Source organism: Equus caballus, chromosome 9 (assembly GCF_041296265.1).
Source record: "Equus caballus isolate H_3958 breed thoroughbred chromosome 9, TB-T2T, whole genome shotgun sequence".
NCBI lineage: Eukaryota > Metazoa > Chordata > Mammalia > Perissodactyla > Equidae > Equus > Equus caballus.
In genome coordinates this window covers 3,107,358-3,124,237 of record NC_091692.1, presented here as the reverse complement: position 1 = coordinate 3,124,237, position 16,880 = coordinate 3,107,358, and the positions used below count along the sequence as shown (strand labels likewise).

At 42.2% G+C, this 16,880-nt stretch overlaps 2 protein-coding genes across 2 annotated transcripts in view; one reads left to right on the top strand and one right to left on the bottom strand.

The window, feature by feature from the left end:
- CA1 (carbonic anhydrase 1) overlaps positions 1-1,716 on the bottom strand; it is a 104,612-nt gene extending 102,896 nt beyond the window's left edge. The window contains exon 1 of the mRNA XM_070221207.1: positions 1,532-1,716. The gene's annotated coding sequence lies outside the window, so the exon portion shown is untranslated. The remainder of the gene's footprint in view (positions 1-1,531) is intronic.
- On the top strand, positions 913-16,471 carry CA2 (carbonic anhydrase 2). The gene is made up of 7 exons (XM_001488490.5): positions 913-1,217; positions 2,253-2,450; positions 10,572-10,690; positions 11,160-11,252; positions 12,230-12,292; positions 14,216-14,371; positions 15,677-16,471. Exons 1-7 carry the CDS (start codon positions 1,184-1,186, stop codon positions 15,794-15,796), a joined length of 783 nt encoding a protein of 260 aa, XP_001488540.2. The 5' UTR covers positions 913-1,183; the 3' UTR covers positions 15,797-16,471.
- Positions 16,472-16,880: the final 409 nt, after the last annotated feature.

The window sequence follows — 16,880 nt, the reverse complement described above, 5'->3', positions numbered from 1 at the left end:
CACGAAAGTATTTTCTTTTAAAATCAGAAGAAAAAAATGGACATTTAGGTCAAAGAAAATGTTTAAATATATCTTATTAGGATAGTAATCTTTACATCAATACAGACATAAATAGGTGTGTGTGTTATGAAAACGGGGGCTCATAAAGGCAGAATGCATGGGGCACAGGTTGGTCATAACGCTTCCTTGCGTCAAAATTCTTTTGAATTTCTTCCTAGGTATGCCAGATGCCAAGTTTCCTTTATCAGCCAAGGAAGCTTCTCACCACTTTGCAAGGAATTTTCTTTTACCCGATTCCTCTGACAAAAGTGACTTTTTTAGAAGTTTTGATAGTGTTAAATCAACATGTGCTCAACTGGGAAGTCTATCCCCCCAAAGTTAATTTTTTAAAGAAAAGAAGGAAGGTAGGAGGAGATGAGCACTTTGTATGAGACCTCACGGCTTGCAGGGAAATGCAACCCGCACGCTGGCCTCCACCGGGGCCGCCTCGCCTCTCCCGCTCTGTCCGCGGCCGGCCAGCAGGGGGCGCGCGGCCCACAGCCTCTCCAGCGCCGCAAGGACCGTATCCCTATTTGCCCCAAGGTCACAGCTCCTGACCGAGCCTGCCAGCCTCGGGCCGCGGACACCGGGAGGAAGCCCTCCGCGCTGGAGCCCCCGGCGCGAGCGGGCCGATGGGGCGCGGCGGGAGGGCTCCGAGGCCGGGGATGCGATCACAATGGGGCCAGAGGATGAAAGGCACCGGGGGCACGGGGCCCGAGCAGTCCGCGCCGCCGCCAGACTCCGCGCCCCGGAGGGGGATGGGGTGCGCGTAGACGCTCCGCAACCCCACTTGGACCCAGCAGCCCGGGAGCCGCCGCCGCGCGCAGGGAGCTCGGGGCCGGTGCCCGCGCGGGGCCCCGGAGCCCGGGCCGCGGCCGAGGGGGGCGCACGGCGGGAGAGGAGCTCCCGAGCCGGCCCAGCGCCCGCCGAGAGGGCGCCCTCCCCGCCCCCGCGCCTCGCCCGGCACCTCCCCTCGCCGCTCGGGTCCACCCGGGCCCCCTCCCTCGGGCCGCCCCCGAGCACCAAGTTGGCGGGAGCCTATAAAAGCCGGTGACGGCGCGACCCGCGGACACACGGTGCAGGCGCCCGACAGCCGCCGCTACACCGGCGCCAACTCCTGTCGTGCCCGGACCAGCGCGCAACCATGTCCCATCACTGGGGATACGGCCAGCACAACGGTGAGTGCGGGCGGCCGGCGGCGGCGGCGTCCCGCATCCCGCATCCCGCATCCCGGGCCCGGCCCCGAGCGCCCGCACCTGCCGTTTACCGCGGAAGCCCGCGTCTCCCCGTGCGGCGCCCCATCGCCCAGCCCGGGGCCGCTGTCGAGGAACGCCCGCGTCCCCGCGGCGCGCAGGGCCCGAGGGAGGACCAGACAGTCCCTCCCGGTCACGCACGAGCCGGACACCAGCCAGCTGGACCTAGGAGGAAGCGAGGAAGGGTTGCAACCCCAAATTTTAGTTGTTGATGGCAGAGAAATTAGGGGATCCCTTACCCCCACACGCTGCATTTTCCGCACCACCTGTGGCTGAGCTCTCGGCACAAACTGCCCCGGGGGCATTTTCTTGGGCTGGTTTGAATCCATTGCGCTCATTTCTGAGTTTTCCATTCATCTCTCCACTTCTAATGCTGGGGGTCACCAGGAACCTGACTTTCTCATGGCCGCATATCTGGGCTCTCCGGAGCCAACAGATGCCAGAGGAAGACGTGTGTGGCGCATCTTTGGGGGTTTGGGGCTTCCCACGTGGCGGGGATCCTGTCCATCAAAAGAGGGGTGCCAGCCTGAGCAGAGACTGCCCTGACATCTAGGAGGAAGACGAGAGGGCGGAATCCCAGGCTGCGGGATTATTGGACATGAGCCTGCATGTTGTAAATCCCAACCACAAGCCCAATTTCAGTTGCTCCATTTCGGTAAAACCAGCGTAACATACAGAACACAGGTCTTGATGTGGCGCTTACTATTTGTCCTAAAAGCTCTCTGTATATTGATTCTAATTCTCACAACAACCTCTATCAGGTAGATGTTATTATTACCCCCATACTACAAATGGGGAAACTGAGGCACAGGGTGAGTGTTTTTCCAAAGGTTATTCGGCGGAGTGGGGCCACCAAAATTCAAACCGAGCAGACTGGCTCCAGGCTCCTTGCCCTTTTCTAGGGGTCTGGATGTGCCCTTCCCCACACTGGGGGATTCACACGTCTCTTTCCAACCCCAGGACCCAAGCACTGGCATAAGGACTTCCCCATTGCCAAGGGACAGCGCCAGTCCCCTGTTGACATCGACACCAAAGCGGCTGTTCATGACGCTGCCCTGAAGCCTCTGGCTGTTCACTACGAGCAAGCGACCTCTCGGAGAATTGTCAACAATGGCCACTCTTTCAACGTGGAGTTTGATGACTCCCAGGACAAAGCAGGTCAGTGTTGAGAAAGGAACTCGTGCCTTTTAGCTGGTGACTCTGCTTTTCCAGCTAAAGGGAGGAATCAGGAGCAGTAGCAGGAAACCCCTTGAATGCTGGTTAATCCCAGTGCTCTGAGATGCCACTCTGATCCTCTTCATCAGGTTCCAGACTCTGAGAACTAGGCTAATTGCTCTGAGGTGGCCTGGGGCTGTTTCTCCCTTGTAAAATTCCAGGTTTCTAAGGAGGGCATTGAATAACAGTGATATGCCTGTGAAAAGTCGCAGGAGGCAAGATCCCCTGGCAATGAAGGATGAGGTTTGCAAAAAAATCAACTTTTAAGATTCTTTCTAAAATATTTGTTTTCCAGAATTGATGCCTGTCCAATAAAAAGTACATGTTGGTATGATCTTCCAGGCAGTGGTGAGAAGAGTGCGGAAAATCTGACAATTTAAAATCCTGAGATTCTCGGAAGTGTCGTATTTGTGAATATTTTCTCGGCGTTAGGCTAGTGTGATAAAGGTGGCAGTATAACTTGGTATCTACCCAGAAATTCATGCCACAGATGAAGATGTCTTAGAGTTGGTGGACATACCTGGCCCATTACTGACAAAACCAATTGCCATAATTTGTTTGTGGTAGAGCTGTTTACAGGACGCCTACTGAATGGGGCTTTTTTCTTGTTTAGAAAGAGGAGAACAATTCCAGTCAGTCCTAGTAACAGCCTTCTTTGCCCACTGGTCCATTTAATTGCCAAGTGTCCTATTTTCCTGAGGGCCTTCCCCTGAAGGTCATTGAGTGAATGGAGCTACAAACACATTGTGTGTGGTGCTATGGGAGTGAGGGGAGCATTGGGGCAACATGAGAAAAGACAGAGAAAGCATTCAATCATGCTGTCAGAATTTTGGAGTAATGACCTATAGTACTAATATATTATATAAATGCAGTTATAACCATCATAGTCAAGTTGACTGTTCTTTTCCAGTAGCTATCCAATGTATTCAGTAGTTTTGAAAAAATTGTTCTTTCTGCCACCCTCCCCACCCCCCCATCCCCCCCACCCCCCTGCTTCTAAAAACATTTGGACGCTTGGCTTTCTGAAGTAGTGATTCTGGAAGACAATTTGAAGCAGGATAATGGGCAGGTCATCTGAGCACTGTTTTCAACCTATCTGTGTCCTGTGTGTACCTCACCCCAGTACGCACGCATATACACATGCACACATACAACATTCTGGCAGAGTATCATGATTTATTAGATTTAGATTATTAGACTTAGAAGAATATTTTCATGCAAGTCACTCCTTCAGTGATTCTGCTGCATTGCCTTCCCAAGCACGCCTCCCACTCCAAAGAAACCATGGTCAAATGATTAAATATAAGGGAAACAATTTCTTTCCATCACGTAAAGAATACTATGTGTTTAGATTATATTATGTCAAGGCCAAAGTCTTGGCCATATTGTGCATATGGAAAGGATGCTATAAAATTTCATGTTTAGCTATTTAAAAAACAAAAGAAGTAAGCTACTTTAGTCTTTAGCTGTCAACGTTTTTTTTTAAGAGACACAATGAATGTATGTTTCAGTGCTGCCAGTGAAATCATTGTTTTCAATGGATGTAATGTCCGCTAATTATATACTTCATTGGATGCTACAGAGAAATTGGGTGCTTAAAGTCTTTTTTTGGAACAATGAGGAAACAAATATCTGATAAATGGAACCAAATGAGGCAACTCCTTGTATTCCTTACAAATTTGATCCTGAAATAAATTGTTCCAGTAATATATATTACCGGAAAGTGGATTTTAGCATTTAGTCTGATGGCTGGGAGCATAGACGGGGTCAGACGGACCTGGGTTCAAGTGCCAGCTCTGCTACTAACTAGCTTGGTGGTCCTGGGAATGGTAGGAACTTAATCTCTGTAAGTTTTAGTTTTCTTGACTGTAAAATTGGAGTAGCAGTAGTGTCTGCCATGAGGAAGGATTAAATGGGACAGAATAGATGCACCTAGGTCAGTGCCTGGCACATAACATTTCCTCAATAAATGACCACTGCTGTTTGTCCGGTCCACAGCCATTTGTCTGCCTTTATTAGGCAATTGCTGTAGCTATTGCACTTCTGATAAGACTTTTTTTTTAAAGATTTGCCCTGATCTAACATCTATTGCCAGCCTTCCTCTCTTTTTTTCCCCCCTCCTCAAAGCCACAGTACATAGTTGTATATTCTGGTTGTAAGCCTTTCTGGTTCTTCCATGTGAGCCGCTGCCACAGCATGGCTACTGACAGACAGGTGGTGTGGTTCTGCGCCCGGGAACTGAACCCGGGCTGCTGAAGTGGAGCATGACGAACTTTAACCACTAGGCCATCAGGGCTGGCTATCTGATGAGATTTTTGAAGAAAGTTTTCAATTCGTTTAAAGATCACTTCCCATCACTTGATGGTATTTTAAGATTTTATTTTACTATGTTCCCAATCATCCCTTTTATCACATTAAAGTATGTCCTGATTTTATATATGACGTTATTATATATTTATACACTTTACCATGAATATATCAAGTTCTGGTGGATTTCTACATGAGCAGTAACTCATCAGAGCTAGCCATATTTTCTAACTACTTCTTCTGGTGAATAACATACATTATTAAAGCAACTGGCTGTGTTTAGATTGTGAAACAGATGAAAACCAAGGCATTTCAATAGGGGCTCAAACCCACGTCTTAGGGACACATGTGTTATTCACCTAGTTCTTATACCAAAAAATGCTTACTGACACCGATTAAATGAAAGATAAGCTGGGCATCATGAGGGTAGGATGGAGTCTTGGTCGCTCTGCTCTATCCCCAGAGCCCTTTGCTGGGGATACCTACAGTAAAAAGACCTACACAGGACAGACACTGACAGTGACTTTGACAAGTGCAACAGGAAGGCCTCCACGGAACTGTGGAAGCTTGCAGAAGGCTCAGGAGTTGGCCTGAGTAAGTCAGGAAAGACTCTCTAGGGTAAATAAGGCTTACGTTGAGGCTTGAAGGGTTTCAGTGTCTTGGAGGAGACGCAGGCCGAGGGAAGTGGGAGGGTCCAGGGGCCTGGAGAGAGCTCCTTGTGTTCTCCAGACGGGCCAGGAGGCTCCGTGAAAACAAGGGGAGCAGTGAACGTTAGACAGACTCCTCTCCATGGCGTATGAAAGACTCCTTTGTAATTGTGCCCGTACCGCTTCAACATTTCACCTGTTTTGGTTAAACAAGGAAGCATTTTTTTTTTCTAGAATGAAGAATATGTTAAATGTTGATATTAAGCGAAAACACATCTACAGAATAAAAAAACAAAACGATCATACCCTGCAGAGAAACCCCTTTGAGACTTTTTTTTAAGATCCTCGAGTTAGAACAAGTGGTGCAGATACTCCGGTCAAACCCGCTTAAAATAAACACGAAGAAACAGAATGCTGAAGAGGTTAAGGAGCTTGCTGGTGGGCTCCTTCCTAGTTTGTTGGAGTGTGGCTAAAGGACCATCACTTAGAAAGAGAAGTTGAATACGAATCTTTGAATGATAGCCATAGTTAACATTTAGTGTGTGCGTGCCATGTTTTAAAAAACTGACAGACTTTTATGTACGCTTCAGCCTAAAAATAATTTATTCATTGGTCACTCAATTGTTTTAGATCAACAGTTTAACATCTCTTTTTGTTAGGAGTTATTTTTATGTTGTTAACATTTTTGGATATTCTTTACCATTTCTTTTCTACATTTAAATGCTTCAGTTCACTTACTTTTTTTTTTCCTTAGTGAGATTTCAGTCTTCTGGAACTTCTTACAGATCCAGATTTTCAAAAGTCTCAAATGTTATCTTATTCCCAAACTTAAATACTGGAGTGTGAGGAGCTGAGCTGGTAGAATTTATTACTATGTTTAAGCTTGAGAGAATTCTTTGTAAATGTGAAGTTAATGGGCTTTAACTAGATGATTGAGTTAAAGCTCTCATCAATCTTCGAAATTCCTTTAAAAATAAACCACCTTAAATTAATGAAAAGTTGTTAATCCTGTTAGTTTTTTTTTTAATTATTAAAAAATACCTCTCTGTTTGAGATCTTTTATTACTAGATTTATTTGGGAGAAAAGAATAGTAGTCAAATTATTAACTCCTACCAACTTATTCACTTTTATTAATGAGTTTGAAATTCTCCTGCTTTACTGCAAAGTTAGAGGCAAATAGCATTGAAAGAACGATGCCCGCATTACTGGGCCAACCCATATACAACTCTCATGTCATTTCTGTGTTTTAGAATTGGAATATTTTTATCTGTTGATATTAGTCCAAGAACAGAGCAGGAAGCAAGCGGAGTTCACCTGTGCTCATTTCGAGCAGACCGTTGTCGGGATGATGGAGTGGATGTTCCTACTTGAGGTCTGCTGGATTTGTAGGACACGCTATTGATGCTTGACAATTTTCCCCCCACAAACAGTCATAAGTTAAAAGGAAGCATAACAACAAGAAACGAAAGGACTTGTCATGCATACTGTGAATGTTGTGAGCACAACCCTCAACCCCAAAACCCCCAGAACCCTAAACCCTAAGCCCAAAACCCCAAACATTCTAAACATTGTATTTAATTACATTCATGTCAAGAGTTTCTTTTTTTACTCTTGGAGAATTGCCATATACCTGCAACTAACAGGAAACTTCTGTTCTCTTGAATTTTAGTTGTATTTACTGTAGTGAAAATAACAGCTAACCAGTTCACTCCTTTAAAAGAAATGGAATGTGGGCGTCTTTTTCTCAGATTTGTCTACATTGACATTCATTTCCTTAACTTTAGAGGGTAGCTTTAGGATTATTGGCTACTGCCAAAAAAAGCAAAACAGTAATGCCTGATTCAATAATTTTCAAATTATTCATAGAGAAGATTGTTCACCTGCTAGAAATGCTGTGTTTTCAGTAGACTTAATTCATTTACTTCATTAGTGGGAACTCCCTTACATTTTAGTTTTAGACTAAGGATTATTGGGATAATTTATTTGTATTTTGGATTTAAGAGGGATTATTGACATTCATCAAGGTCTTTAGTTTGTTATTTGGATGCGTCTTATATTAAGTAGGAAGAAAGTGATTAGGAAGAAAAACTTCAAAAATGTTAAATTTTCTAGTTTTTTAATTTGTAGAAGTAGTCTGATTTATTTCAATATTACTAGAGTGAATCTCTGAATTTTCACAAATAACATATAATCTACATAATATTTCCAAGTAATATGTATAGGAAGACAGATTATAATGTTATATTTCGTGTTTATTTTGTGTTTCTTTTGTCTTTTTGTTCTTTTGGTGAGGAAGATTGGCCCTGAGCCAACATCTGTTGCCAATCTTCCTATTTTTGCTTGAGAAAGATTGTCCCTGAGCTAACATCTGTACCAATCTTCCTCTATTTTATATGTGGGACACCTGCCACAGTGTGTCTTGACGAGCAGTGCTAGGTCGGTGCTCGGGATTTGAACCTGCAAACCCTGGGCTGCCAAAGTGGAGCATGTGAACTTAACCACTATGCCACTGGGCGGGCCCCTTAATTTTGTGTTTTATATATATAATATGCATAACTGATGGCAGATCATGAAAATTAGAATCAGCTGGAGCAAGAGCTCCACCTCTTAATTTTGGATTTAAATTTGGATTTAAATTAAGTTTGGGGAGTCCTGAAAAAGACATCCAAGTGGAAAACCTCCTGTATGTACCTCCATCCCTTGTGGAACACATTTCTATGGTGCAATACCTCACTGACTCTTCAGAGCCCCACTAACATGGCTCAGTTTTACAGAGAAAAGAATATGCAGTCAGCAATTTCTGCTATTTTTTAAAATTATTTTTGCGTTAGAAAAACAGATTTCATTCTAAACTGGGGTAGTTTAGAAAATGGCATATAGCCATCAAAATAAATGAATAAATAAGTAGGTATGCAATATAGTGTAAGCTCCTTATCTTTCAACCAAATGTCATCTTTTCTATTTATCAAAAAAGACGTATGCTACCTTTATTCAAGTTGGCAATTTATTATTATAACAATGTTTTTGAAGGACTTCATTGACTAAACTCCATGCTAAGAATTTGCTGAGAAATAACCAACTACCTGAAGAAGACTAGAAATTTCTGTTTTTTGTAGCAATTAAGCTTTAAGAATTTAATAACCTTTCCTAATTACAATGGGCTTCTAATCTGCATAGCCACCCAGCTTTATTTTAACAGCAGCTAAAACAGGTATCTGATAACAATAGATTAGCACTGAATGTGTTTAACCACTGAACCCCAAGCGTTTCTTTATTTAGTATTAGCAAGCTTTGTTTAATAAAGGCTCATGTACACTCTCGCTTAATTCTAAATGTTCTCTGAAGTAAGTAAGTTAGGTTGGAATCTTAAGATCTGCAAAGAAGTGAATAAGAAGTAGAAATAGCAATAAGCTTTATTATCTTTAAAATTTAAGATTCTGATATGATTTTTCACAGGGGAAAGGAGATACATTCAGAAAGATCACTTATCTCAAATGATTAATATAGTTTTTTTTAAACTAATTTTAACGCTTGGTAGAATTAATGATGTTACAAATGGTTTTATAATCAGTCAGCTAGCTAGTAGCTTTAAAAAGTTATAATAAAGCAATTAATTTCAGTATCAGTTTATTTCATAAATATATATTTTGTTTTAAGGGTATATCATTATGAAAAATGGCAATTCTTTCATGTTTTAAAAAAGCCTATTTTCTGGGGATTAGGCTAATTCTTTCCTTACAGAATCATCAGATTAAAAAAAAAACTTTTACAATAAGTTGTTTTTAAGTTTCAAGAGATCTGATTTTATCAGGATACATCCAAATTCATGTTTCTTAACAGATCTGTAATATGACACTATTTATAATTCGCTCTTTTTCTTTTTCATTCTTCTTTTTGTCTCCTGGCCTATTGTCAGGCAAAGCTGGCAGCCAGAGGCTCTATCAGGAGCCCTCGAAAGGCCCCACCTCCTGAATGTCCCCAGCCAGCTTCATCTTTTCTCTGAATAGACAAAGGGGTGTTGCTACCATCTCAGCACGTTTAGGTGAAGTTGAGCGAACAAACTTTGTTGTAACAAGGACTTTGTCTCTCCGTTTTGAAAGCCGAAGTTAGTTTGGGCTCATTCTTTATGGAATTGTAAACCAAAGCTAATAAAATACACTCACAGCCACAGATGGTTTCATCCCAGTTCTGGAGAAATAAAGTTGAAGTGTAGAACTAAACTAATTTTAAAAGCTTTTAAATATATTGGTTAAATCCCATTAATACATATAAGTTAGATAAAAAATTTTTTGGAGGGAATGGGGGAATCAGTGATTTCATACTATTTTAATCCCTCCCCCTTTTTTTTTTGAGGAAGATTAGCCCTGAGCTAACGTCTGCTGCCAATCCTCCTCTTTTTGCTGAGGAAGACTGGCCCTGAGCTAACATCCATGCCCATCTTTCTCTACTTTAACGTGGGACGCCTGCCACAGCATGGCTTTTGCCAAGCGGTGCCAAGTCCTCACCAGGGATCTGAATCAACGAACCCTGGGCCATCCAAGTGGAACGTGCAAACTTAACCGCTGTGCCACCGGGCCAGCCCCTTAATCCCCTCTTAAGACACAAGTCATTAATTATCTACAGATAGACTGTAGTCTAAGGATGTGTTTCCTAGTGTTGATTTTACTGTAACAAAGTTACATTAATACCAGAATGGGCAAGCAGCTGCACAGCGCTTCTTCAGGGATTCGCAGAGGACTTAATGGTTCCTAGAATTTCCTCTCTGAACCTGAACCTGTGACTCCAGAACAGACCCAGAGAGAAGCACCATTGTCCTCAGAAGACAGACGGGACAAGCATCCATCCTTCACCCTACACAAGTGAGGGAAAACGAAATGATCGTGCTCAGCACCATAGACTCAAGCTGAGTGTGGATTTAATTTTCACAGAGTGAAAATATTGCTTCAGGCATAAATTTAGTATTGTAAAAAGAGATTAAAGATTGTAATATTTAGTAGTGTGGGTTTCATGTGCAGATGCATGTAGAAGTGTGTGTGTGTGCATATATGTAAATGTGTATATATATATGTATGCACACACACATATATACATGTATTTTTAAAATTTCAGTGCTGCAAGGAGGACCCCTCACTGGCACTTACAGGCTGATCCAGTTTCACTTTCACTGGGGCTCGTCTGATGGGCAAGGTTCTGAGCATACTGTGGACAAAAAGAAGTATGCTGCGGAGGTAAGATATACTCTTTTTCTCCCAAAGCTTAATTTTGTAGATTCAACTCAAACCAAGCGAACCACTGCTTTTACAAAGGACCTTCGTGTTTGCATCTTACAACCTTTATTTGTGATTTTACAATTGATGCCACAAAACCTCCTCTGTGACCTCCACAGACACCATGGGCACAAAGTGAACAAATTCAAATGGGAAGATCCTGTTTTAATGTAAATCTACAAATAAGATTTGTGTCTTCCTTCAAAACTGTGCAACCTTTTGTCTTGGAGTTGTTGATGAAATCACTTGCTATTATGCCAAGTAGTGGATAATTAGAATTAAAACGAAAGGAAAGTTTATATTTAAAATTATCAACATTTTCACTTTTTTAGTAACCTCTAGCTATGAAGAAAAGATCACTGGATAAAATCTGGAGGCTCCTATTCTGTAAATCCTTCACGGTTTGTGGTTTTGTCTCCTCTTGCGTTAGCTTCACTTGGTTCATTGGAACACCAAATACGGGGATTTTGGAAAAGCTGTGCAGCAACCTGATGGACTGGCTGTTGTGGGTGTTTTTTTGAAGGTTAGTTGATGGCCTAATTCTTTTTTCCCCCTGTTTTCAAGAAAGATTAACCAAACAGAACATTCATAACAAACAGGACATTCTACAAAGAGCCCAGGAAATGCCTTTGGCTCCCAAATATTTTCAGAGATAATTTCCCCTTCATATCTGCTGGTTGTGGTGGAGATGGAAGACAAGGAGAATATTTGAGAGGTATTTACTAGGTACATGTGGAATGTGATATGAGAATGTTCTATGACATACTTCAGATGACTACTAGTCTTTTTTCTTCAACCTTAAGCTAGGTAGTACTATTTCACAAAAGACGATGTTAAATTTAGATCAAGTTTTGGAGGTGAAGGACAGTGACTCCATATAGGTTGAGCTGCCCCCTACACCGTTGTAAAGCGAGTGAAGAAAGGTCTGGGCTGAAGATTCATGGGCCCCAAAATCATATGTCGAGATAGAAGCTACAAGTGTATATGAAATCATCCAAGGAAAGCACGAAGAGGAGATGATGAAGCTGCTGAGTGAGCAACCCTGAGAGACAGCAAACCCTAAGGCATTTAAGTCAGTGGGAAAGATGCTAATTAAATGACTAAACAGGAATACAAGAGTCAAGGGAGGTTCAGGAGGCTGAGGGGCAGAAGGAAAGCCAAGAGAGGAGAGAATTTTGAAAAGCAGGGAAGATAGTGTAACATCATGCAAGGAGATTAAGGTAAGTACTTGAACAGTGTTGGCTGTGGCAGTTGGAGGTCATTGGTGACATTTGAGAGGGTAGTTTCAGGGGAACCATAGGGGCAGAAGCAGAGGGAGTTTGTCAGAGAAAGTAGGGAAGTCCATGGCACCGATGTAATCAAACCAAGACGGATGGATGTCACGTCATGAGTGGTGGATTTAGTTCACCGTTTGGAGAAATTTATGCTAGAGTTGCCCGGTTGAAAACTGGTGTGGTACCAACTGGAATACAGTGTCTTGTCCCTCGTGTCTTTCTATAGGTTGGTGGTGCTAAACCAGGCCTACAGAAAGTCCTTGATGTGCTGGATTCCATTAAAACAAAGGTACAGTTGAATTTTCTGCCACCTCAATAGGGTACTTATTTTCCATACCCCACAGGTTTTGGAAAGTTCTTTTGATCCAATTGAGTAGTCTCCATTTGACAGATGGTATTTGGATGAGTGGTTAATAAAGGTAAAATGTTGCCTATATATATATTTAACTTTTCTTTATCCGAAAGTTGATCCTAACACTAGTATGATTTTAAGACGTACTTATTTAATTTGCTTCCCATCATTTGAACATTCATATACAAGAATCAGAGAATCTCATGATTGCAAAAAGACTGAAAGATCATCTGGTCAAATTGTTCACTCATTCATGCAGTAGATATTTATTGAGTGCTTAGTACCTGCCAGTCACTTTGTTTACCCGGGAAGTACAATGGTGAGCATGTCGAATAAGGCCCTGCTTCGTGAAGATTTATATTCTATAACTCCTTTGAATTCCTCCATCTCAGGTTTAAGTCCTCTGAGGTCACTGAGCATCTGCTTAAATACTGTAGTCACCGGGGCAGCCCTGGCTTTCTAGAGCTCATCCTCGAATTGAAGCAGCATCTGTCTTCTGAAATGCTCACCTGTTACTCCCAGCTTGACCCCTTTGAATCATATAGAATGAACCTGATCTGAAAACACTGATTAGAAAAGATATATGCACCCTCATGTTCCTTGCAGCATTATTTACCATTGCGAAGACATGAAAGAACCTAAGTGTCCACCAACAGGTGAATGGATAAAGAAAATGTGATGTGTGTGTGTGTGTGTGTGTGTATATATATATATATATATGTATATATATAGTGGAATGTTATTTGGCCATAAAAAAGAATGAAATCTTGCCATTTGTGACAACATGGATAGGCCTTGAGGACGTCAGGCTAAGTGAAATAAGTCAGACAGAGAAAGACAAATACCACATGAACTCACTTGTATGTGGAATCTAAACAAACAAACAAAAACAAGCTCATAGATACAGAGAACAGATTGGTAGTTGCCAGAGGTGGAGGATGGGAAGGTGAAATGGGTGAAAGAGGTCAAAGGGACAGATTTCCAGTTATAAAATAAGTAAGTCTTGGGGATGTAATGTACAGCCTGGTGACTGTAGTTATAATACTGTATTGCATATTAAGAGAGTAGATCTTAAAAGTTCTTACCAAAAGAAAAAACTCTGTAACTATGTATGGTGATGAATGTTAACTAGATTTATTGTGCTCATTTCACAATATATACAAATATTGAATCATTACATTATATACCTGAGACTATTATAGTGTTATATGTCAATTATACCTCAATAAAAAAAACTAATCTGACTCCTCTCCCATATGACCCTGTTCTCTCTCTCACAGCCTTTCACCTACACCTGGGCTAATTATGTTTAGTTCCCTTTTGACTCAAATGACAGCTTTCTCTCTTTGCAACCATCTTGTGGCCCTTCTGGTAACCACTCCTGTTTGCATCTGTTGCTTTAAAAGTGTGGTGTCCAGAACGGAAGACAGGTCTGTAGTTTTGATCCAGCCATCAGCTAGGATAGCATGACAGTTACCTCCCCATCAAGGATACTGTATTTTTGTAACTGCAGCCTAAAGTTGCATCGTTTCAGTGGCAGTGGTTTTACTTTCAACACTGCCTGTGATGAGTTAATGACTTAATGGAAAATATAGGGGATTATTTTAGAGGACAAGATGAGAAATAGACAGGTGAAAATAAGAGTCAGGTTCTCTTGCTCATATCTGCCAATCAGTGTTTCCAAGTCAAATACCTTCTGTTAATGTCTTTTTATTTTGTTTTCTGGTGAACGTGGCGTACCTCTCTTTACAAAGAAGCTTTGCTGGCTATCAGAGGGGAATATTCACGTGTCCTACTCTCCGGCCTGCCTCCTGCTCTGGGCGTGTGACATTTGTAACCTGTGTATTTGCCTTGTTCCAGGGCAAGAGCGCAGACTTCACTAACTTTGATCCTCGTGGCCTCCTCCCTGAAAGCTTGGACTACTGGACCTACCCAGGCTCCCTCACCACCCCTCCTCTTCTGGAATGCGTGACCTGGATTGTGCTCAGGGAGCCCATCAGCGTTAGCAGCGAGCAGGTCAGTTTGCTGGAGAGGTGGAACCTTTAGTCCAGGCAGAGGAGCTGGCCTTTGGAGTTGGGCAGACCTGGGGTTTACCTCTCTTCCTGCTGGAGCTCGCTGTGGAGCTAGTGCCTGCAAGAGTGCTTAGCAAATAAACAGCTTTCAATAAATATTTGTTATTAGCTGTAACCTTAGGGAGTTAGTTTTACTGTGCAAAATTGGATAAAATTGAAGAGCAAATGAGAAAGGTGTCTGTCACCTAATCCTTTTTTGTAAGCCATGAGGAAACCGAGGCCCAGAACGATGAGGTTTCCTATTCAAGGTCACACAGGTGTGGGTGATCACGTCCGGCCTACTGCTCGCTCACAGAGAGCTTACTGCAGTTTTATTTACGTCAGAATACATTTCTGAATTCTGACAAAGGAGAGCGTTATCCCTTGGAGAAAAGATACCTATTAGAACTCACTTCAAGTGGCTTTAGCAGTGTAGACCAGACACCCTCACATTTCCCATACAATGGAGTTTGTGATGTTCAAGTGATCAGTGCCTTGTGGTAACTATGGTTGTGTGTATTACAATAGTTGACTTGGATCCAAGTTGCCCTCGTGGAGGGTGACTGGGAACCATTATTGGACCAGGTTAAAAGCCATTGATTTTTGGGCTGCTACATTGTTGCCCAAACCACCCTTCTGCGTTTAGGTCAAGTCTTGCTTAGGGAAAGGGAAGTACCACTTGGCAAAAGCAACCTCAAAGAATCAGGAGACTGGTTGGGGGCTGCCTGTGTCATGTCACTGGACCAGGGAACTGAAACGAGTTTCAAGCTGATAAAGATCAACCAACGACAAGGATTTGAGACCCCAACTTGGGCAGGTTCATTTCCGTGGTTCTATATGTTTAAGGAAAGATGCCAGCTGGTTCCTGGGCCCGGGGGCTTGCAGGTCCTGGACCACTTTATCTAATTGTACAAATGGGGCCTTTATCTTCCTTGGGGCGGGAAATGAAACTTTAATTTAGATCTAGAATTGTTATTAGTATTTTACGTCTCAGAAGTATTTTATAGGCTTTTTGATGCTTGATTAGAAAATTAAAAGAGAAAAACACAAGCTCACTGAAAATTTCTTTCCAAATGACAGCAATGATTTTTGGTGTATTTTATAGAAACTGATTTGTATGTAAAAGCATACATATATAATCTATATGTGGTTATATATCTATTGGGAATCAAATTAAATTTTGAACATTAATACATGGTGCTGTGAATATTGGGGAATGTATTTTAAGATATAACACAAGCATGTAAGAGAATACTATTGTGTCTTTTAGCTGTTGAAATTCCGTAGTCTTAATTTCAACGCGGAGGGCAAACCTGAGGACCCAATGGTGGACAACTGGCGCCCGGCTCAGCCGCTGAACAACAGACAGATCAGAGCATCCTTCAAGTAGGATGGTCCCACAGCAGGGGCCAGTTGATGAATCTCTGGGTTTTCCTTTAGCTGAACACAAATCTCCCTTGGTGACTTTGGGCCTGCCTGCTTTGCATCTGGTGTTCTGGACCCTTCATCTCTCACCTGATGTGCTTACTGATAAAATGTGAAGCGCTAGACCAATTGCTGTGCTTGACAGAATTGCCACGACCAGCGCTCTGCTCCCCGTAGTAGCCTTTTTGTAGCAGAGAATATGCTGTAAGGAACAGTGTCCGCAGCGTGTGGGGGGTGAGACCCACGCTCCGTCACTGAAAGGCTATTTTTAAAATATAGGAAAGTAGAATGCTTGAGTGCAAATCTAGGTCGTGAGAGAAATTGAGCCATGTAATGTAAATCAGGTCAAATAGTCATGATTCTGTGTAATGTAAATCAGATAAAATAGACGTTCATGATTCCAAGATGTTATATTAGAGAAAAATTTTAAAAGTCTTATATATTTGTAGCCATATTATCTTAAATATGAATTAGGTTGTAATTTAGTGACTTTTGAATTACAGAGATGTAAATGAAGTATTATCTGTAAAAATTGTTATAATTATAGTTGTGATACAGAGTATATTTCCATTCAGATAATATATCGTAACTTAATAAATTGTATTTTAGATATATTCTCTAATAAAATCCAGAATTCTAATTTGGGTTATTTTATTTTATGCTGGGCAGTGGGTAAAATGGAGGAGCAAACATCTACTTTTGTAATTCATATTAATTCGTTATTAATAATGAGCCTTGTAATTGCTTTACCCATAATGGAAGGAGTCGCCAGAAGAGGGAAAACCCAAAGGTCGCTTGCTCTTTGCCGAGCACTGTTGTAGGCGCTTTCTGAGCACTCCCTCTCGTGGTCTTTGCATGGACTAGTCCTGCCAGGGAGAGAAGAACTGACTGCGTGAGAAGCAGCAAGGGGACAAAAGGGCACCTACGGAATCAGTATATATTCTCCTTGGGAAGGAAATAAAGGAAAACTCATTTTATTCAAAAAGAAAATTCAAGTGGTACCCAGAAGTGAAAGAGTAATTCGAATCCTAGCAAGGCAAATTATACCT

Bases quoted from the DNA above. Each gene is read 5' to 3' on its own strand.
- CA2 (XM_001488490.5), top strand. From the start codon at position 1,184: ATGTCCCATCACTGGGGATACGGCCAGCACAACG. The intron at 1,218-2,252 runs GTGAGTGCGGGC...TTCCAACCCCAG, and splicing joins GGGATACGGCCAGCACAACG to GACCCAAGCACTGGCATAAG. The intron at 14,372-15,676 runs GTCAGTTTGCTG...TGTGTCTTTTAG, and splicing joins TCAGCGTTAGCAGCGAGCAG to CTGTTGAAATTCCGTAGTCT.